The sequence below is a fragment of the Loxodonta africana genome, chromosome 18 (assembly GCF_030014295.1).
Source record: "Loxodonta africana isolate mLoxAfr1 chromosome 18, mLoxAfr1.hap2, whole genome shotgun sequence".
In the NCBI taxonomy this organism is placed as follows: Eukaryota; Metazoa; Chordata; class Mammalia; order Proboscidea; family Elephantidae; genus Loxodonta; species Loxodonta africana.
The window spans coordinates 60305042-60327700 of record NC_087359.1 but is presented as its reverse complement, the minus strand read 5'-3'; the positions used below and the strand labels follow the sequence as shown (position 1 = coordinate 60327700).

Sequence of the window (22659 nt, the reverse complement as noted above, 5' to 3'; positions counted from 1 at the left end):
TTTAATGCAATGTATCATTTATTCATTTGTTCGTTCAACAAATTTTGTTCAGCAAACATTTCTTGTGCACTTAAGATGAGTCAGGAGCCCTAGTGGCGCAGTGGTTAAGAGCTCAGCTGCTAACCAAAAGGTTGGCAGTTCAAATCCACCAGCCACTCCTTGGAAACCCTATGGGGCAGTGCTACTCTGTTGCATAGGGTCGCTATAAGCTAGAATTGACTTGACAGCAATGGATTTTTTAGAATGACTCAAATGTTATGAGAGTTTGTGATGGAGGGTGGCCCTAGTTTTAGGAAAAGGGGCTTCAAGGGCAGTAATGATCTACTAGAAATTATCTTGTTTGCCCTTCCCTGGGCAGATTTAGTCAGATTCATCCTAAGCTCATTAAGCCCCAGGGAAGAGAATTTTAGCAACTGCCTTGTCTCCTGAGCCAGTCCTTATGCCTCCTCCCTACTGAGACATTCATCTCAGAGATCCTTGCTGTTCTGTGATTATAAAATATCTGATCGACCAACTGGGGGCCAGAAAGTGGCAGGATTGGGGAGCCAGCCAGGGAAAGGAAGTGGACTCAGTCATCAACTGTTGGACTCAGGAGAGGCAGAAGAAAAGAGTAACATCTTGTGGCCACTTCCTTCATCTGAGAACTCCTCCCCAGCATAGAGCTTTATTCCTGAATCTAGTGCACAAAAGGGAGGCTACTGGCCAGGGGTCAAAGGTGAGCTTTGCCAAGGCCAGGGAAGCGGCTGATTCGAAAAGGTGTCAAGTCATAGGATGGCGTTAATTTCATGCTTAATTCATACAGGATCTTCCCCACAACAGGGGACAACTTGAATCCGTGCCCTGGGAAAAGGAGAGTAGGCTGTCACACATCTTCAGAGACAAAGAGGCTGGGCTACTTGGAAGTCCGCTCCCTACCAGATAGGACTATCTCTCCTCTTGGTCGCATTCCACAGTCAGAAGTTGCCTCCCACCATGAATACCCCATCGCCTCTGACTGTCCAGCCCCCTTACACACTCAGTGTCTAGGTTTCAGGACCTATCTGTCCAGCTAAGAAGGTGGAAAATACCATTTTGCCTGACACTGAGGTAGATCAGCTGTCAGGCGTCCCATATCCCCCTCCTCGGGCTCACCAGAGAATCCAGCCCCGATGACGATGTTGTCATACTTTGGATGGTGATCGAGAATGAAGTTCTCATCAGGGGTGTTCTAGAAAGAAATACACCTATGTCCTTTGAGGATGGAGAGAGGAGGAGGGACTGCAGGCTCTGAAGGGAGGGGACTGGGCTGGATTTCTTTCCAGAAAAAAATGGGAATGGGGCACAGGAATGCTCTCTGCACGCCAGTGTGCCCTCTGAGTTTGCCAGTCTTTCTCGTTTGTCCATCTGCCTCTCTTCTCAAACACAGCTATGAACACAGTAGGTGCTCAGTTAATACTTGTAAACTAGATTTAGCCAAGATGCCTCAGGCCCTGGTGACATCTGTCTCTTCTTTCCCTAAGGCCCGCTTAACTGGCACATCTTGCCAAAAAATCTTTTAGAGCTCTTCTGGGAAACGCAGTGAAGAATTGCCAGGTGTAAGCCTAGTTTCCTAATGAAAAAGAATATGAATAATCCCTAATGGGCCCCCTCTGCTGGAGGTGAGGAGGCCTTCAGAAATTAGCTAGTTTGTTTAAACTCATATACTCCGTCAGGGGTCAAATAGAGCCCAGCCTGACCAACACAAGGTCTGTCTGTCTCCCTCTCCGCTGTTCTCCAGGACTGAGAGGACCTGGCGGGACTCCCAGACCTCTTACCGTGTACATGCAGCGCTCCGTAATGGCAGGTGTGGGTTCTAGGTCAGGTAAGTGATCTCGGACAAAGCGACACAGGATTTGGACATCTTGGATATCAGAGAACCTGGGGGGGCAGTCACGCTCCTCGGGATCTGCTTCGTTGCCGTGGTGATAGCAGACCTGGCTTCCAATCAGAGCAGTGTGAACAGCAAGGGCTGGCCTTCCGTGCAAACCCACCCAGCCAAGGACCCAGGCAGGCTTGCACACAGTGTCCCTATCCATCAACCCAGCCTTCCCCAGTTCTAAAGGATTGCTGTTTGGTGCACATGAGGTTGCCTTGCCGTCCATTCCCCCCACCGACCCTATGTTTGGAGCAGTATTTAGGAATGTGAGATGCTCAAAGGGAGGGCTTCCTTTGCTGGGGCTCAGGACATCTGAGGGTCTTGCACTGCAAACACTGAATAGTGGAGTAGGCTTCAGCTGCCGCCCACCATGACCTGAGGGAGTCTATTGAGAGGAAAGTTAGAGCAGCTGCTCCAAGTCTGCGTGGGTATCTATTAGCCTTCTCTCGGCCTTCCCGCTCACCTTCATCAGCCCTGGGTACTCTCCTGCAGGCAGCCCATAGATATGGTGCGGAGCCAGGTCCAGGCCCAGGGCCAGCAAGCATGGAAAGGCCTGGGATACACCATAGCTCCCAGGAACCTTCTCACGCCAATAACACACGTTGATCCGCAGAGTCTTGGAGCAGGGAGAGGAAGTGGGAGATGAAGAGGGAAAGCTATGGAACTCTCTAGACAAGGGGAGTAGTTTCTCCCGAGGTACCGTAGCCCGTTAATACAAGCCTGAATGCCCACCTTAACTCATACATCCTTACTTCATCCAATTCTCATGTCTTCTACATGTTACATGTTTCATGTTATGATGCACAAAAGTCTCCTAATTTCTCTCTCTTCACCTCTTCTTACTCTTCTCCCATAACTGGCTCAGCCCTACTTCTTTCTTTCCAGGAGTTAATACCAACTCACATTTATTGAGCACTTATTATAGGCCAGAGTCCTTGGGTGGTGCAGTTAATAAGCTCAGCTGCTAACTGAAAGGCTGGGGGTTCTAGTTCACCCAGAGGTGCCTCAGAAGAAAGGCCTGGTAATCTACTTTCCAAAAAATCAGCCATTGAAAACCTATGGAGCACAGTTCTACTCTGACACATATGGGGTTGCCCTAAGTCAGAAGTCCAGGCTGTCCCCTTACAGCTTTATATGCATCACATAATTTAATTCTCAAACAGCTCTATGAGGTAGCTATTATTCCTCATTTTAAAGATGATAAAACTGAGGCTCAGAAGGTGAAGTAATTTGCCTAAGGTCGTCCACTAGTAAGTGGCAGATCCAGGATTCAAGCTTGAATCCGTCTGTCTCCAAGGCCTCTTCTCTTAAGTACCAACTCTCAGGCTTCCAGTCACCCTTACCTGGAGAGGTAACTGAATTCCCAAGGGACCAAGGAGCCGGTTGGTCCAAGGACCTGCTGTGATGACCACACTACTGGCTTGGTAGCTCCCGGAGGTGGTTTTTACCGTGACCGGGAGCCCTGGTATTATCTCCGTCACCTTCTCTCCATCACGCACTATGCCTCCCAGCTGTCGAACTGCATCCTGAAAGGGCAGGGAGGTGGAGAGGGAAATGAGTTGTGTGTGTGGTTCACCCTTGTGGACAGAGTCCTTCCCAGGGGAGCAAATAGAAGCAGAATCCAGACTTCCTCTCCTACATTGACAAGGTCTAGCAGGATGTGTGGAGTCCCTGGGCGGTGCAATCAGTTTGCGTGTTTGGCTGCTAACCAAAATGCTGGAGATTCATATCTACCCAGAGCTGCCTCAGAAGAAAGACCTGGTGATCTGCTTCTGAAAAATCAACCACAGTGCTAATCCGACCCACGTGGGTCACTATGAGCTGGAATTGACTCAGCAGCAACTGGCTTAGCAGGGTGTGTAGAACCGCCCTGACTGAGGGTCAGTACTGAAGCCAGGAAGGCTCTCGCTCAGGTGGGGGCTGGGGGGCGGCTGACTGGAACCCAGATGCTCAGAGCAGGGAGACAAATTGCCCCTAATGCTGTATGATACCACCTGGAGGGCTTTGAGGGCCTTATCTGCATAGAGCACTCCTCCAGACTTGTCCAAAAGCCCCTCTTCTCCCCTGGTCAGCCGAATATTTGGGAAACGTTGCTTCACTTCCTCAGATGGGAGGCGCTGGTGTTCCACCGCTTGCCTAGACAGAGTGGTCTGGATGGTCTGAAATTCTGGGTCCTCCTTCCTTCCCAGCAACAGCAGTCCAGTCTGCCTGTGGAGAAAGGGGGCATCTGGGTGAGGGTATGTGTCAGGGCCCTGGGCCATTTGTTCTCATTCTTCAGCAGGGCCCCTGGGCCAGGCACAGGCATGGAGGGGAATCACAGCCCCGTGTTCAAAGAACAAGTTATTCAGATCCTGTTGTAAGAGCCCCAGTATTCTAGAGCTTGTTTCTAGCCCAGTCCCAAGTCTGCCCTTAGCTCTAACAATTGGTTTGTTTGTCTGTCTATCCTCCAGCCTCAAGAATAATTCCTTGGGAGCTGTCTTAGTCATCTAGTGCTGCTATAACAGAAATAACACAAGTGGATGGTTTTAACAAAGAGGAATTTATTCTCTCACAGCCTAGCAGGCTACAAGTCCAAATTCAGGGCATCTGCTCCAGGGTAAGGCTTTCTTTCTCTGTCGGCCTTCTCATTAATCTTCCCCTGGAGTAGGAGCTTCTCTGAGCAGGGACCACGGGTCCAAAGGACTTGCTCTGCTCCCAGCACTGCTTTCTTGGTGGAATGAGGGCCCTGTGTCTCTTTGCTCACTTCTCTTTTGTATCTCAAAAGAGATTGGCTTAAGACACTATCTAATCTTGTAGATCTCATCAATATAACTGCCGCTAATCCATTTTATTGCATCACAGTGATAGCATTTACAACACACAGGGAAATCACATATGATGGTGGATAATCACACAATACTGGGACTCATGGCTCAGCTAAGTTGACAGATATTTTGGGGGACACGATTCAATCTGTGACAGCGGCAGAGACTCTAAGTCCTCTCTTCTGCACCTTGAAAGTAGTAGGTGTTCAGTCAGTTTGGTAAGATTTCTTCCTCTTCCTTCTGCCCCCAAGCCCTATTCACTATTTTGATCTCTCTATTTAGTATCCTTTCTCCTCCCCACTCCACCTCCTGCTGTGTTTTTCCTTTCCTTTTTTTTTTTTTTTGCCATATTATGTTTTATCTCTTCCTATGTGTCTAACTCGCTCTCAGTTCCTTCTCAGGGACTTTTTCCATTTTGTGGAAAGAGTCCTGTTATGGATTGAATTGTGTCCTCCAGAAAGATACATTGAAGTACTATCTCCTGACACCTGTGAATGTGACCTTGGTTGGAAATAGGGTCTTCGAAGATGTTATAAGTGAACATGAGGTTATGTTGGAGCAGGATGGATCCTAATCCATTCTAAACGGGGTCCTTATAAAAGAGGAGAAAAGACAGAGAGACAAGCAGGGAAAAGGGTCATGGGAGTTGTGACTCATGTTGCAGCTACAAGCCAAGGAATTCCTGGAGCTACCAGAAGCCAGGAAAGATTTAAAAAAAAAAAAAAAAAGGATCTTCCCCCAGAACCTTCTGAGAGAACATGGCCCTGCCAATACCCTGAATTTGAACTAGTGAACTGTGAAACAATAAATCTCTGTTTCCATAAGCCACCCAATTTGTGGTGTTTTGTAATGGCAGCCCCAGGGAACTAATGTTGGAGCCCTGGTAACGCGGTGGTGAAGAGCTTGGCTGCTAGCCAAAAGGTCAGCAGTTCAGATCCAGCAGCCACTTCTTGGAAGCCCTATGGGGCAGTTCACCTCTGTCCTATAGGGTCACTGTGAGTCTGCACCAAACTGCCGGCACCTGACGACAACAACAGGAAACTAATGTTGTTGTTAGTTGCTATTGTATCTGCTCTGACTCATGGCAACCCTATGTATAATAACAGAATGGAACATTGCCCAGTCCAGTGCCATCTTCATGATGGTTGGTAATCGGACAACATTCTGTCCCTGGGATCCATAGGGTTTTCACTGGCTAATTTTGGGAAGGAAGTAGATCACCAAGACTTTCTTCCTAATCTCTCCTAGTCTGGAAGCTCTACTGAAATCTGTTTACCATGGGTAACCCTGCTGGTATTTGAAATACCAGTGGCATAGCTATCAGCATCACAGCAATTTCCCACCATTGGGAAATCTGACCCTGGTTCTAGTCCTGGCTGTGTGATCTTGATCTGGTTACTCCCCCCTCTGGGCCCCAGATTCGTCTTCTGTAACACATGCCTGTTGAACTATTAGTGGTTCCACACGGGGTAGTACTGCCCTCTACCCAAGGGCATGGGGAAATGTGTTGGGGGCCATTTTCTGGCTGTCACAATGCCTGGGGCTGCCACTCACATTTAGTGGGCCAGGGCTGCCAGGGATGCTAAGCCTGCAATACTCAAAAAGGCCCCACCCCAAATGCTAATAGCATGCTTATGCGGAAGCACTGTTGGATGGTCTCTTAGGGACCCAGCAATAAATTCAGTGATTCTATGATTTTGTTTTTCTCTATGCCTCCCACTGTTGGTGCTTCTTACTCCCCTTAGTCTACGAAAGCAGTTTTTCTATAATGCTTTCCACGTCTGTCACAAGAGACCAGAGCTCCCTTTTTGAGGGGACTGACCAAACAATGGAAAGGCTACCCTGGCCCTTGGAACCATTCCTGTGGTCTCTCTTGGTTTCGGCAGCTGCAGTGACCAGCATCAGCCTGGTACCTCCCCCAGGTACTGCATATAAAGCTCGTAATAGCCTATAATGGAGTCTCATGGATATTACATGCTTCCAAATCCCACATTATCTGGTTGGAGGGATTAAAGAGAAGACTGGGAGGGGGTAGGGACACAGTGGGCCCTGGGGCCGGTGTCAGTACACAGAGCCGCGCAGCGCGCCCAATCCATTTGTCATGGCCCCCGCCTACCCAGCATTCACCACTGGTGAGATAGCAACGAGAGCCTTCTGCCTTTTCAGAGCTTGTCAGACGAGAGATACTGTAGAAATCCCCACAAGTCAGCAGTCTTTTTTTCCGTGGCCCCAAAAAGAACTTCAAGTTGGTTCTCAGGTAATAAAATTTTGCCTAGTAAACTTCTTGGTTAATAGGACCATTTAGAAATTACTAAGGTATATGTTCTTGAATACTTTTTACCTAATGGGGCCAGGACTGGGCCAGGGTCTAGGGAAGACCTGGTTTAACCCTCAACTCGCAGACATGATGTCAGACCCCCGGCCTGGAGATTCCAAAGCGCATGTTCTAACCCCTGCCTACAACTTACAAGCTTTGGTCCCTCATCCACTCTGAGATTCGAGATTTACTTTCTTTCCCTTCATCCTTCTTTCCCTCACTTTTTGCCTACTTACCTCCTTCCTTCCTTCCTGGAAGTAAGAACAACTCCTCTCACAGAGATGTACGGTATGGGGAAAAATGAACTCATGCCAAGACAACAGGCAAATCCGTCAAATTATGGAATGCTGAGTGATGTTCTAATTCCCAAGCGGCCCTGTGGCGGATGAAGCGGGAGCTCCCCAACCCTACAAGTAATCAGTGAGCTGATTCTGGCGGTGAATATAGTCATTGTGCCGATTGTAATCATTTTGCTCCAGTATTCTGCCCCTGTGGCATTTATTTCTTAGCCCAAATATTGATCTAACAGTGGGAAATTTTCCACCTGAATCTGCTATGCTGGACCCTCCCCTAGTCCAGAGATGCGTTTGGGAAATTCTCATTTTCCATGGATCACAGTTGAGCTATTTAGCCTGAGGGAAACCGTGCATTGCTGGAGAAATGCCTTGGACTGGAGAGAGATTTTTGACCATTATGAGCAAATCGGAAATAAATGTAAAACACTGCCTGGAAATGCAAAGTCTTGTTATTATGGGAGGTAGGTGAGAAGCTCCTGTGGGAAATGCTTAGAGAATTGGAAATCAGTCAATCAAGACCAGGATCAGAGAACAGGGCTTTTCCCCCCAGTATGAAGATAGATGACTTCCATGGGCAGATTGAAAATCATTTAAGTGCTTATTTTCTTAATGGCTTTTCTTAGATCCCAATAAACAGACTGTTCATTCTACATCAATTTCTCACCCCTGTGCTCTGGGCCTCCCTCTCCCCTTTTTCTGCTCAGATCTAGTCCACAACTTTTGGGAAGGAGAAGAGTGAGAAGCTACAAGGGCATCTGCAGGAAAGAAGAGACCAGGGTGGCCAGGAAATGACTGGTCAGGGTGGTCTGAAAAGAAGAGACCTTGAAACCAGGATTGAGGCTGCCAGAGCTAGAAAAGAAGGCAGCTCCCAGCTCCCTGAATGCCTGTCAGCTCAGTGGAGAGCATTTCCTATGAACTATGCCTTCCCAACCCTAGTTGGATCCAGCTGTAGGAATAGGTAATTGAAGATTCCTCCCAAGGGCCTTGTTGGCTCCTCTATGGCCCAGCTTAAGCCTCAGACATGATGTACGGAGTTAGCTGGTGACCAGGCATTTCCACAAATTACTATAGCAAGAGAGGGTGCAGGGTAGAGGGGGAGGAACTGGTGTCTGCAGGAGGACAGAAAGGGGGAAGAGAGCTCTCCCTACACCTGCCACCTCCCATCCCAGGCTCCAGCTTTCTCCTCTATGGGTTAAAATTGACAGACAAAGCCAGCTGTCAGAGTCATTTGGGGGAAGGGACTGGAATGGGGACCTGGTAATGGCTGCCGTCTTCGTTGGTTTTGGAGGTGCTCTCTGCGTTTCATCTTCCGCTCAGTGGGCCGAGGTGGAATTGGTTAACAAAGACTGCTCCAGGGAGGGGATGTGGCTGACAAGCCAGACACTTCGCAGACACAGGAAGCAGCAGCTGCGGAGGGGGCCACCAGGTTCTGCCAGCAGCTGTACTGCCTACGGCTGTGATCTTGTCTTATATTGTCAGCTAAGCAGGGGCAGCCCAGGTCAGGAGCTAGATAGTAGGACTCAAAGGGAGAAGGCAGGGCAGGAAAGAGATGGGCCACAGAGCTGGGATTTGCCGTTGGTATCAGCGTCCAGGCTGTACACATCACAAAAGATTGAGACCTAGTGATCTGACACGTGTGTCATTGTTCCCAGCATGTATGCAGATATTCTGAAAGCCACCCATGTTTAGCATGCCCCTGTCGTAAGAAACAACAGAACAGATGAGAAAGAACTGGACACCTTAGCTTCCAACCCCTAAAGGCTTTTTTTCCCCTTAATCATTATCGTCCAGTAGCATTAAGTAAGGACTCTGGTATCTATCAGTTATATGATGGTTTTGTGCTGCTGTTCCTGGAAGAACCTGAGGAAAAGTAAGAACTGCAAAGGTGATGAATCATTTAGAAAATCAAAATCAGAAGTAAGAGCTAAAGGAACGGGAATGGCTCTCGGCCGAAAGGTAGAGCTGTATTCAGGTACCGTTCTGAGAATGAGAAGTATCTGTTCTATATTCCCACTAAATAAAAGAACCAAATAAATTAGTGTGCTTAGTAAATTAGGTTAGCCCTAACAAAGGATTTTGTAATAATAAAAGAAAAAGAATAGCTATCACTGGTATAGCACTTTAAAGGTTTTTCAAAGCATCCATGTTACTCTTCATTTTTCATGATTGGGGCTATGAGGTATCAGAATGGTCTTTTAAGAGAGGCTATGATTTTCCCTCATTAAATGTACATTAGTAGTCTTTTGTTTGGAGACAGGGGAAAGGACAAAGTAACCAACCTGTGGTATCTTCTAGATCAGGGGTCAGCAAACTACAACGTGTGGGCCAAATTTGGTCTGCCACCTGTTTTTATATGCCCTGCAAGCCAAGACAGTTTTTATATTTTTAAATGACTGGTAAAAAAAATCAAAAGAAGAGTAAAATTTTGTCATATATGAAAATTATATGAAATTGAAATTTCAGCATCCATAGAGTTTTCAGTCACCTCATATGCATGCAAAAGCTAGACAATGAATAAGGAAAACCAAAGAAGAATTGATGCCTTTAAATTATGGTGTTGGCAAAGAATATTCAATATACCATGGACTTTTTTTTTTTTGCCAGAAGAACGAACAAATCTGTCTTGGAAGAAGTACAGCCAGAATGCTGCTTAGAAGCAAGGATGGTGAGACTTTGTCTCACATAACGTGATAACATGTTCTTTGGACATGTTATCAGGAGGGAATCGTCCCTGGAGAAGGACGTCCTGCTTGGTAAAGTAAAAGGTCAGCAAAAAAGAGGAAGACCCTCAATTAAATGGATTGACACAGTGGCTACAACAGTGGGCTCAAGCATAACAACAATTGTGAGAATGGCTCAGGACCGGACAGTGTTTCATTCTGTTGTACATTGGGTCGCTCTGAGTCAAAGCCAATACAACGGCACCTAACAACAACAACAAATAAAGTTTTATGGGAACAAGCTACACCCATGTGTTTATATATTGTTTGTAGCTGCTTTCACACTACAATGGCAAAGTAATTTGCTGACCCCTGTCCTAGGCTAAGAGTATAGTAATTCTGTGATTTATATTAATGGTTTAAGACCCTGATTACTCAGTAGCGCTCTTCTCATGAGGTTGTAAAAAAAAGGTTGTAGGGAGAATTAAATGAGTTAATATATGTCAAGAACTTAGAACTTAGTTCCATATCGTAAACACTCTATATATGTTCCTCTTATGATTATCATTATTTGTCAAGTACTATTCTAAGCCCTTTACATACTTATCCTTACAAGCCCATGAAATAGGTATTATTACCTCTATTTTACAGATGAGGAAACTGAGTCTCACAGAGGTTAGTTAAACAGCTTTTAACCTCTGCTCCAAACTACCCGGCTAAGAGTTGAGATTTATAGCCAGATCTAACTGGTTCCAAAAGTCCTTCCAAATTCCTGATCTCCTGCCAAAGAGAAGGATTGAGAGAATTGTGAGATTATGAGAATCTTCTACCCAAGGTTCTCTTTCCTTCTCTCCTTGAGCCATTCGCCTTGATGTCCATGTTGCTGCCTCTCCTGTCTCCCCCTACCCTTCCTTCTCCATCTCTCAATGGTGAGAGGCTACAGCTGACCCAGAACAGGTGAAAGGAACTACTGTTTATTGAAAGGTACGAGGCATTATCCCAAGTATTTTACAAAAGTTATCATTTAATCCTCACAAAGCCCTATGAGGAAAAATGAGAACAGAGAGATAAAGAAACTTTTCCAAGGTCACAGAGCTGTTAAGAGAGAGGTAGTACACAAAGTCAAACCCAAGCCTGTCTGACTCCAGAATCATCTTCCCTCTGAAAGATGCCAGGCATTCTCCTAAGCTTTTAATTCCTTCATTCTCTGCTGAGAAGGAGTTTGCCCTCCACGGCCTTGGACAGATCTTTTAGCATAGTATACTGAGCAGTATTCACAGACAGCTGACAGAGAGGGGTCCTTTTGCCAGGCCACCCCTCATCCAGACCTGTTCCTTTATTTGGGTGCTGAGTGCATTAGCTGCCTCTGGTTGGAATAAATCTGTAATTAGCTGCCCTGGCTGTATTTGCATAATGGATTTCGCTTTGTTCTTAAGTTAATGGTGTTTTTGTAGCAGAACAGTAACCTCTTGGTTCCTGGCCATTAAAATAACTGCCACCCTTTAGGGTAGAGCCAAAGTTTTGTAGAAAGTTCAGTTAAGAGCCACAGAGAAGGTGGGAGGGGTGGTTAAAGTCCCCATTGTATCAGGAGTTATCTGCCTTCTTTCCCATGAGAGTTTGAAAGGTCACTGCGGAAGGAGTCTAAGAGTTAGAACCTTAGGGCAACAGGGAAATAGCTGCAGTTTCACTCCCTGGCAAGAAATCCAGCCTGAGGAGCATCTCCATTTTGTTCCTGTGGAAGGAGTTTCAGAGAGAATGAAATGAATCTATAGACTTACCACCCATCTGTCAGTTTGTCATACCGTGATGGCTTGTGTGTTGCTATGATGCTGGAAGCTTGGCTACCAGTATTTCGAATACCAGCAGGGTCACCTGTATAGACAGCTTTCAGCAGAGCTTCCAGAATAAAACAGACCAGGAAGAAAGGCCTGGTGATCTAGTTCCAAAAATTAGCCAGCGAAAACCCTATGGATCACAGAATATTATCTGAAGCTTCAACTTGCTTATTTTGGACGCTTGATCAAGAGGGACCGATCCCTGGAAAAGGACATCGTGTTTGGTAAAGTGGAGGGCCAGTGAAGGCCGGGGAAACCCTTAATGGGATGGATTGACACAATGGCTGCAATAATGGACTGAAACATACCAACAATGATGAAGATGGTGCAGGGTTGGGCATCATTTCATTCTGGGGCTCATGGGGTCGCCGTGAGTCAGAGCTAACTCTACGGCAACTGACGGCATAAAAAGTCACAATGCCAGTAGGAATATAAAGAACCAAGAAAGCAGCCTCCTCCTCTAGTTCAGTCCCTGCCCTGAAAGAGCCTAATGGTCCCATGGAACTGTAGAAACTCCAGCAGATCCCAACGGGCCTGCCCAGCTCTGGATGTCTCTGGCTCTCTGGATTCCAGCGGTTTTTCCAATTCCACCTCTGCTACCCTTGGACACAAGGTCTGAACTCAGAGCCAGCTGGATCTGTGGGGTGATCACAGTGACAGTGAGCAGAATGTTTCCATGTGGCCAGTACTTGCCTACGTCCTGTGTCCCTCCCATCACATTTCAAGTGTTCATGGCACTGCCACCTTATAGACTAAAAGAGCCTCCAGGCGTAGGGCCCTGAGTTCAAGGAGTGCCTCCCCCCAGACCCAAGGGAACCTGTGTAATTGGGTTCCAGCCTCGTGCTCCAGCCGGGCCCATATCCGGTAGCACTCATCCATCATCTGGGTATAAAATTCTTCGGGATATGCCCTTCGGATAATCCGGCTCTGTCCATGGGAGCTTCCTCGGGAGTGCGGCAGAAGGAACTGGGGGGGAAGGATGAGAGACCACTGAAGCTGTTGTTCCTGGCGCTGTGCACTCCCCTCCCCTCCTTCCCCTCCAGTGGGCCATCCCATCTCCTGCTGTCAACCAGGAAGGAACCACTTATTCATCAAGTATTTGTATACCTACAATCTTTCCAGATTCTCCCTTTATGGCTAGTTTACCGATCTGGCTATCAGGATAGTTCTTCAGTAGCACTAATTTAGGCGTCCTTTTTTTTTTTTTTTCACTAATATCATTCACATCAGGAAGTCCCTTTGTTAGCTAGTCTTCACTCAGCCTGCTGCAACCTCACCCCACTTAGACTCAAGGAGCACCAGAACTAGAAAGAAACCCCTCATTTTATGGACACAGAAACTGATGCTGACTGTATTTCTCTGTGGCTTCAGATCACTCAGAGCAAAAGAACCACTCTGGGATTCAGCAAAAGATGGGGAAGTTTTCTAGGAAGTTGAACCAGGAACCCCTCGGGCTTTGAGAAAACTGATGGAGAAATGAAAAAGGTTTTCTAACCAGTCCAGTTCATTAGGAGTAAGCCATAACCAGCCATAACCATTAAGAGCAAACCATAACCAGACTGTTGGGCTATAGGCAGAATGGAGGGGGAGAGACCACCATGAAACCCTTGGATGGTGGACTAGGTAAACCCATCCTCGAAGGCCCCTGCAGATGCACAGAACTTATCACATGTACAATGGCCGCTATGAACTGCATTGCATGAGGGCGCCTTCTCCATAAGGAAAAACAAATCCTAAGTCTTATTTCCTGTGTATCAAACAAGGAGGCTGCTATTACACAGAAATGGCAGAAAAAAACAAACCTCTGCTGGGTTCTGGGGTGAGGCCAGGAATATGCAGGGAAGAATCCCACCTCCCAGGCTGACAAATCAGCCTCTGCCACTAGGCAAAATTATCTTTACTTAACCCTTTCGTGTCTGGTGGTACATATAGCAACCATGAACTTTTTCAGCCTCTGGGATTTATTGGGAAGCTGCTGGCCACTGACAATGTGTGCTGCTGCAAGACTGGGGCCTTTATGACTGTTTGAAATTGAAGAAATGGGCATGTCCTGTAAATTACTGTTTTTACAGGGTATTGTATGAGGGTATTGTATTGTATGATGGCACTGGGGTCTGGGTATGAGGGGAAACCCTGGTGGCGTAGTGGTTAAGAGTTAAGGCTGCTAATCAAAAGGTTGACAGTTTGAATCCACCAGGTGCTCCTTGGAAGCTCTATGGGGCAGTTCTACTCTGTCCTATAGGGTCTCTATGAGTCGGAATCAACTTGAGGGCAATGGGTTTGTTTTTTTTGTTTATTGTATGAGGTGTCTGGATTTTTGATAAGAAAAATGGAAATTTCGAAATTTTTTATTTGTTATACATATGTACCAATAGACTTCAGTGGGGACTCTGGGGTATAATTAGTGGCACTTCACATGCACCACTAACCACTTAGTATAAGCTTGTGGGAGGGGGCAAGAAAAAAAATCCATACTACCTATCAAAAATTCAGACACACACAATGATTCAGCATGCTTCCGTTAATGAAAACACACGACATCACCAAAAAATTCAAAGCAGAAAATAATTGGGTCACCGAAGGGTTAAGGTTGCCCCAAGGAGAACTGACATTTTTCTGGGCTGGGTCAATCAGTTGATAGAGAAGAGATTGGGTTACAAGAAGGAGGAGATCAGGGCCCCTATCACAATGGCATCACAGAGATCTTTCTGGAAAGCCATGACACCCACGTAGTCAGCTCTGTGGCCACAAGAGCTCACAAAGGGCAGGAACTGGGAGGCAGTGAAAATAGGAAAGTGCCTACGAATCCTGTCTGGTCTGAGGGAAGAGTGGAACTCTTTGAATTGCCGTGAAACACACCATGCAGTTAAGCTACAAACTACACAGAATTTGTGATGACTTGGGCCCTTTGGCATAGTCCCATAACCTGCTGGCTCTTGAAATCCCTCTCTAAGGGAAGAGAGAAGGACAGTCCTTAAGGTCAGGAGTGCAAAGGGAACACAGTACCTGCTCCAGAAGGAGGACCCTCTTCTCGTGTTTGGCCAGGTGGTAAGCAGTGAAGCAGCCCTGGATGCCTGCCCCTATCACAATGGCATCACAGAGATCTTTCTGGAAAGCCATGACACCCACGTAGTCAGCTCTGTGGCCACAAGAGCTCACAAAGGAAAAGGCAAGCAAAGGCGGGCTCCCAGCCACAAGAGGAGGAGTAAGGCAAAGTCCAGCCTGGCTAGTGTTCCCACAATCCCCTGGGGCCACGTCCTTTTCCCTCACTTCCTTTACCCTCCCCCAGAGCCTGGCACAGGGCTCAGCTTCCACCTCCCCTGCAGAGCAGAACTGGGTCTGATTTGTGAGGTTTAGCCCAGCTCAGCTGCCAGCCTCACCCTTGCATCCCTCTAGCTTTCTATTCTTGGCTCAATTATTGTCATGCAAATGGAGCTCCTTCCTATGCCACCTTCCTGTCTCATTATGATCTTTGTCTCAGGACTTCGGCCCTGGAATTTCAATGCCTCCTAGACCAAGCTGGGCACCAGGAATGCTGCCTTCGCCTGCTGGCTTCCCTCTCTTTAGCCTAATTTCCTTTGGAGTCTCTAGCGGGCCACGCTAAGAACTTGGCGCTATGCCCAGGGTAAGGCCCACCTCCCTGGTGGGTGGTGAGGTCAGGGGGTGGATGCACGGGCCGATTGGGAGAGCAGTTTTGTGATTATGAAATTATTCTCAGCATGTTTCACTTTCATTTTTTAAAAGGAAGAAGAAATGATCCCTAAAAAATTGAAAAGACAGCAGGAGAGGAGGAGCCTTCCCCTCTAGCAGGGAGAGGCAACCAGGCAGCAGCCGCTGGTGCAAGGTGGGGCCCTGTAATGAGCATTCCTGTGTGCCAGACGGTGTGCTAAATAAGTACTTTTACATGCATTTGGAACAGATCCATGTTTTGCAGGCCTGATTCTTACACAATTTGGGGGTCCTCTTTCAAAAAAAAAAAATTTTTTTTTTCTCTTTAAGAAAAAGAAGAGAAAAATTATGAATACAAAATTAGGTACTGGGACTGAAGGGACCATGCAGTTAAGGAGCCCTGTGGTTGAAGTCCATGGTAGTGGGTAGTGGTAGGTGGTTGAAGCTTCATTAGCATCACGGCGAATCTGCTTCTGCATGCAGGGGCTCGTTTAATCCTCACAGTCCTAGGAATAAGTATTTATATCCCCAATTTTGGCAGATTGAAGATGGCCCCAAATTCTTTGATACTCTTCCTGTCATAGGCTCTGAGACTTCCTTACCAGTAAAATATGGCGGAAGTGACACTGTGCTAGTCTCTGGCCCAGACCTTAAGAGACTGGTAGCTTCCTCTTCTTGTCTTGGAACACTCATTCTTGGAGGCCTGAGCTGCCATGTTAGAAGTCTAACTACTCTATTGGAGAGACCACGTGGACAGGCCCTGAGAATATATGGAAAGAAAGAGAGGCCCAGCTCAGTTTGTCAAAATGCCAGACTTCAGAGTGACGCCATCTTGGCCCCTCGAACCCAGCCCAGCCCCCAGCTAAATATTGCTGAGGGACTCAGTCAGTGCCACGTGGAACAGAAGAATCACCCAACCAAGCCCTGTCTGAATTCCTGACCCACAAAATTATGAGACAGAATAAAAGGGTTGTTTTCAGCTAGTGAGTTTTGAGGTGGTTTCTTACACGGCAATAACCAAAACTCACTTTACAGCCAAAGACACTAAGGCTTAAAGAAGTTATAACTTGCCCAAAGCCACACACCTGGTAAACATAGGCACCACATTGTGGACCTAAGTTTGTCTGCTCCAGAACCTGTTCCCTTCACCACTCTGTTTGACTGAGGATTACTTAGAACTTGTAATGATGATTCTAATTTCAGTATTTTGCTGTTTCTTTCATGGCCATACTGTGAGTGGGAGAAAATGATGAACCGGGAAATCCGTGTGATTACAGAGAGCTGCCCAGCCTCAGCTGGGTGGCCCACCCCCAGTGACACTCTTCGGTCTACAAATAATCCCCTCAGAGTGACCTTAGCAACTAGCTGTCCTTTCAGCCCAGGCTTTTCCTTCCTAGGAAAATAAGGGCCCAGAGAAGAGGTGCCATCTGACTGGCTTTTTTTAGTCTAGAATGCAAAATTCATCTCAACTCTACCCCACCCCCACCCCCCATCAGACAGGATAGCATCAGCCTGGCAACAATTGGACAGCTCCCCTAGAGTAAAAAATGGCAGATATAACTGAGAAAAATGTACTATTTAAGTATGTAAAGGCTTGATATAAATATATAAGGTCAGCGCCCGGATTCCTCTTGGTATGATGTTGGAGGAGATGAACCATTTACACACAAGGAAAAGCTGACGATAAATCCTCACGTGGATGCGTGCCCAGTCTCACTAGCAATGAAAGAAATGGGAATTAAATAACTTCAAGGTACTATTATGTGCCTATTAAATAAGCAAAAATGATAAACTCTTACGTTGTCAATCCTGTGGGGACGGAGATAGAGTGGGGTGGTAATTCAGGTTGTCGGGGCCTTCTGAAAAGTGCTCTGCAAGAAGCAAAAAGAACGGCAACACGGTTTATACCTTCTGACTTAGAAATCCTACTTGGGGAACTATACCCCAAGGAAATATCCAAGGGAAGAAAAAGGCATTTGTATGAAGACATTTGTATCTGTGCTTTTAGAATATAAAAAATTGGAACAACCCAACAACGGGGACTAGTTGAACATACTCAGGCACGTTGACACAATGGAATACTATGTAGCTATTCAAAATGACAAGCAGAGGACTCTGAGATCCATGGAAATGTGTATTTGAAATAATACTGAGGGAAAAAAAGAAAAGCCCAAATAGGCACACACTGATCACAACCATGAGTTGCGGGTGTATGTTAGCTAAGATCTAAAAAGAATTTAGGGAGGTAATTGAGCTTAATGCTCATTAGTTTCCATATTCTATAAAAATTGCTTTCATTCACAACTTGTAAAAGAAGGAGAAATCCCCTGGGGAATCAGATGCTTCACATCTGCCAGGTCACTGCTTTCAGGGCCTAAGGAAGTTCTTCCTTTGTTCTCATCTCAGTTCTTCCTGCTGCCCCCTGATATTTCTTATTGTTCATTCCCCCTGGGAAGCTGCAAAGCGGCTCTGTCTCCCCCTCCTTTATTTAATATAATGTCTTTTCGGAGATAAAATGACAATTCCATTTTCCCATCCCTACTTCACAAGCTTTCCCTGGATTCCTGGACTCAAGCATTCTGCTGCTTGTTAAGAATTTCAAACAGTTGCTCCGAAAGCAGGCACTGGCTATGGCCCAACCTTGAAATGAAAAGCGAATCGACTTCTGAAGGTTTCCCTTCTCTCAGGGTTGCCCATTCCTGTGGCTGTCCTGACAGGGGCAGGCAGAGAGAAGCGATCCCCTCAAATACCATTTTAACAGCCATTCTGGAGAGGAAGACTATTAAAGAGAGAGCCAGCAGCCCTACACCTCGCGCTTGTGTGTGTCAGCAATTGCTCCTCGTGTCCTGGGGCACAGACGCCAAGGATATGAGGCTGAGCTGCTCATCTGATGGCTTGATTGACACTTTGCAGACGGGGGTGGGACAGCTGAACCAGGGAAGCAGCAAGCTGTACAGCTCAGAAATAATGAGAGCTCCCGAATCGGGAGAGAGCTTGGAATAAATAAGAGAGACTGAAGAGTTGAATGGCAAGGGAGGGAGCATCTTCTGTTCTCTTTTCCCTGCCCTGCTTTACCAAGGAGCTGGAGCCTGGGGCAAGGAAGCAGACGGGCTGGCAACCAGGAAACAGCCTCCCTGGACTCTCCCTGCCAGCTGTCGGGGGCCGTTTGGGGCCCTGGGTGTGCGTAAGATGCCAGCGTGAAAGAACAAAGAGCAGCAGAAGCAGGGTCTGCACATGGTCTCCATATGCATACCAGACCCATTTTTTGTCTCAGGTTTGTTCCCCTCTCCTCCATCCCCACTCCTTTTGCCCCAGGTCACTCATCCACCTTCTCTCACCTAGATTATCGCAGTAACCTCCTAAGGAGTCTCTCTGCTCCATCCTTGCTCCTCTTAATCTCCCCTCAGCATCCCTGCCAGAGTCATGTATCTAAACAGCAAATCTGAACAGGTCACTCCCCTGCTGAAAATTCTTTGAGAGCGCCCCGTTTCCAATAAGGATAAAATCAAAACTCCTTAGCATGGCACACAAGGCAGTTCACGTCCTGGCCTCTGCCTGCTCTTGCAGCTGCATGGGCTGTCCCTTCTCACTGGGCTCTTTACGCTCTGGCAGCACTGAGCTGACAGAGGTTCCAGCACTCGCCATATTATTCCAAATTCCCCAACACCCCCAAGCCGACTTGGACTTAGATGGGCTCTGCTGTACTCCCTCAGACCCGAGTAAGGCTCAATTATAACAATTAGCATATGGCATTGTAATTGCGTGTCAGCCTTCCCTCTGAGCTCCTTAAGAAGAGGGTGGGTCTTCTTTTTATTGTCATTTTTAATAAATAATACATACATATAGAACAACAATTCGAAGGTACAAAAGGATACACTGAAAAGGATATCTCCTTTCCATCCTGTCCCCCCACCTACTTAGTTCCCTTCATCAGAAGCAATGTTCTTACTGTTTTCTTTTGTATCCTCCCAGAGGTGTTCTGTGGGTATACAAACATATATCCTTTTTTTAAATCTCAGAAGTACCATACTATACAGCGCCTTGCAGTCTTCATTTACAGCATTTTGACAATCCCTATCAGTCACCTGGAGTCATACGGAGCAAAGGTGTATTATTTTCTGATGGCTGCACGTATTCCCTGATATGGATGAGGCATTTGCAACAGAGGCACCCATACATGTCTGCTGAATAGTTGGTGGGTTTCTCTAGCTATCATGTTGTTGTTAGCTGCCATGAAGTCAGTCCCCGATTCATGATGACCCCATGCACAATGAAGCAAAATCCTGCTGATCCTTCACCATCCCTATGGTTGCTTGTGAACAGGACCGTTGTGATCCACAAGGTTGATTGGATGATTTTTGGAAGTAGATCATTAGGTCTTTCTTCCCAGTCCTTCTTAGTCTGGAAGCTCCGCTGAAACCTGTTCAGCATCATAGCAACATGCAAGCCCCCACTGATGGATGGGGGTGGCTGTACACAAGCTGCATTGGCCAGTAATCCAACTGACGTCTCTCATGTGGAGGGCGAGAGTTCTACCATTGAACCACCACTGACCCTATGGCTATCATAGGTGCCCTAAACTCCTGTGACTCTCTAGCCATCTGGTGTTGGGTGTTCAGGGAGGGTGAGATGCCTGTTCTGGGCTGACCCAGCAAGGTTTATCAAAGGCTGACAACACCCCGTGTGAGCTGCCAAGGATGGTGCCAGAGGTGGTAGAGGTGGAACACAGAGACCATGGCTTCTATTTCCTGTCTCGTTGTGCCTTTGTTTTTGCATTTCGTAAATGGTGGCTATTAGGATCAACTCTGCTTCCTTGAAGATACAAGAGTGCAATTGCTAGGGAGTCTCCAGGGAGGGGAGGAAAATCCTGGAAATTGGGACTGAAACCTCTGATTAAAATAATGTAGTCATTTAGCCTGAGAGAAAAAAAATACACCGAAGAAAGGTAATCTCAGACCTCCCTGGGGTCAGGACAGAAGATATGCACTAAATATGAGGCAGGAGGTGTTTGCATTTGCCTTAAGGAAAATTTTCCCTGAAGATGAACACGGAATCTTCTTGATTTTATCTTGAGGTCTTTCTGCCTGAGCCATACGCAAACGCATGTGCATATTTGTATTTATCTGACTGTGGGGGCCTAAAATATACCCGTGTTCACTAAGCAGGTGTCTTTACACAATGTGTACCCACATGGATATGTTTTCACCCCTAGGCTTTTCGGAGAGGGGTCCTGTTAAAACTCAGCAGACATTGGGGAAAATGGCAAATCAAAGAGTGCTGAGAACTGAAGTTGGAGTTCTATTCCTGTGGAGATGAGGATGTGTCTGGGATGGTGATAGATATGTATCCTAGGGGCCTCCCTCTCTTCCTATAGAGACTCTTGTCCTTGTCTTTTCCATGCTTCATAACCTGTATATCAGGATACTCTGGGGTGGGGAGAGGAAGGGAGGAGTAAGAATTGGGGGCAGGAAATGTAAAGTAGCTTTTGCCTGGATTGGACTGGCTTGACAGGTGACAAATGGCAAACAAAACTCAGTAGCATGTGGGAAGATTAACTTTAGGGATTCAGCTCTCTGGTAGTCTCCACTTTTCAAGTAGATTTGGTCTTCCTCTCTCATAATCCTGCGGTCTGACCTACTGAGGTTGCTGTTTGTTAGGAAATGTAGAGGGATGTGGAAGCTCGGGTCCTCCCCACACTGTATGGCTAGCTAGACAGGGAGTCATGGAGGCAAAGAAGCAGAAGGGAGCCTGAGGGAAAGCAGAGAAGCAGAATTCTGGATAGCAACTTCTGAAACTGTTGCAGCTACGTCACTTCCAAGTCATGGCGACCCCCTGAGTGTCAGAGTAGGACTGCGTTCCATAGGATTTTCTTTCTTTCTTTTGTGTGTGTGTGTGTGTGTGTGTGTGTGTGCTTTAGATGAACGTTTACAGCTTCAGTTCATTTGTCATTCAAAAATTTATACACGTATTGTTATGTGACCCTAGTTGCAATCCCTATAATGTGACAGCACACTCCCCCTTTCCACCCCCGGTTTCCCATGTCCTTTCAACTAGCTCTTATCCCTTTCTCCCTCCTCATCCTGCCTCCAGACAGGAGCTGCCCATTTAGTCTCATGTATCTACTTGAACTAAGGAGCACACTCATCATGACTATTATTTCATATTTCATAGTCCAGTCTAATCTTTGTCTGAAGAGTTGGCTTAGGGCATGGTTTTAGTTCTGGGCTAACAGAGAGTCTGGGGGCCATGTCTTCCGGGGTTTCTCTAGTCTCAGTCAGAGCATTAAGTCTGGTCTTTTTACGTGAATTTGAGTTCTGCATCCCACTTTTCTCCTGCTCCATCAGGGGCTCTCTGTTGTGTTCCCTGTCAGGGCAGTCATTGGTGGTAGCTGGGCACCATTTGGTTGTTCTGATCTCGGGCTGATGGAGTTTCTGGCTTATGTGGCCCTTTTGTTTCTTGAGCTAATATTTTCCTTGTGTCTTTGGTGTTCTTCATTCTTCTTTGCTCCAGGTAGGTTGGGACATGTTGCCACTCACAAGCTTTTTAAGACCCCAGACGCCACTTACGAAAGTGGAATGCAGAACATTTTCTTAATAAATTTTGCTATGCCAATTGACCTAGATGTCCCCCAAAAGCATGGTCCTCAGACCCCCGCCCCTGCTGCTCTGTCCCTCAAAGTGTTTGCTTGTGTTCAGGAAACTTCTTAGCTTTTGGTTTAGTCCAGTTATGCTAACTTCTCCTGTATTGTGTATTGTCCTTCCCTTCACCTAAGATAATTCTTGTCTACTATCTAGTTAGTGAATTACTCTCTCCCTCCCTCCCAACCCTCCTAACCATCAAAGAATGTTTTCTTCTGTGTTTAAACCTTTTCTTGAGTTCCCATAATAGTGGTCTCATACAATATTTGTCCTTTTGTGACTAACTAATTTCACTCAGCATAATGCTTTCCAGGTTCATCCATGTTGTGAGATGTTTCAGGGATTCATCACTGTTCTTTTTTTTTTTTTTTTAAATAATTTTTATTGAGCTTTAAGTGAACGTTTACAAATCAAGTCAGTCTGTCACATATAAGCTTATATACACCTTACTCCATACTCCCACTTACTCTCCCCCTAATGAGTCAGCCCTTCCAGTCTCTCCTTTCACGACAATTTTGCCAGTTTCTAACCCTCTCTACCCTCCTA

The 22659-nt window shown here is 46.5% G+C and overlaps 1 protein-coding gene across 1 annotated transcript; it reads right to left on the bottom strand.

The window, feature by feature from the left end:
* PIPOX (pipecolic acid and sarcosine oxidase) lies at positions 1 to 15071 on the bottom strand. The gene is made up of 8 exons (XM_003417005.4): positions 14813 to 15071; positions 12624 to 12772; positions 3889 to 4102; positions 3238 to 3420; positions 2358 to 2510; positions 1794 to 1952; positions 1132 to 1207; positions 1 to 840 (listed from the first exon to the last, which is right to left on the bottom strand). Exons 1-8 carry the CDS (start codon positions 14924 to 14926, stop codon positions 710 to 712), a joined length of 1179 nt encoding a protein of 392 aa, XP_003417053.1. The 5' UTR covers positions 14927 to 15071; the 3' UTR covers positions 1 to 709.
* Between the last annotated feature and the right edge of the window lie 7588 nt (positions 15072 to 22659).

Excerpts from the sequence above, each read along its gene's own strand:
- PIPOX (XM_003417005.4), bottom strand. The coding sequence starts at position 14,926 with ATGGCTTTCCAGAAAGATCTCTGTGATGCCATTGTGATAGGGGCAGGC. Across the intron at positions 12,773-14,812 it reads GGGTCCTCCTTCTGGAGCAG|TTCCTTCTGCCGCACTCCCG; the intron begins GTACTGTGTTCC and ends CTTCCCCCCCAG. Across the intron at positions 1,953-2,357 it reads AGTACCCAGGGCTGATGAAG|GTCTGCTATCACCACGGCAA; the intron begins GTGAGCGGGAAG and ends ATTGGAAGCCAG.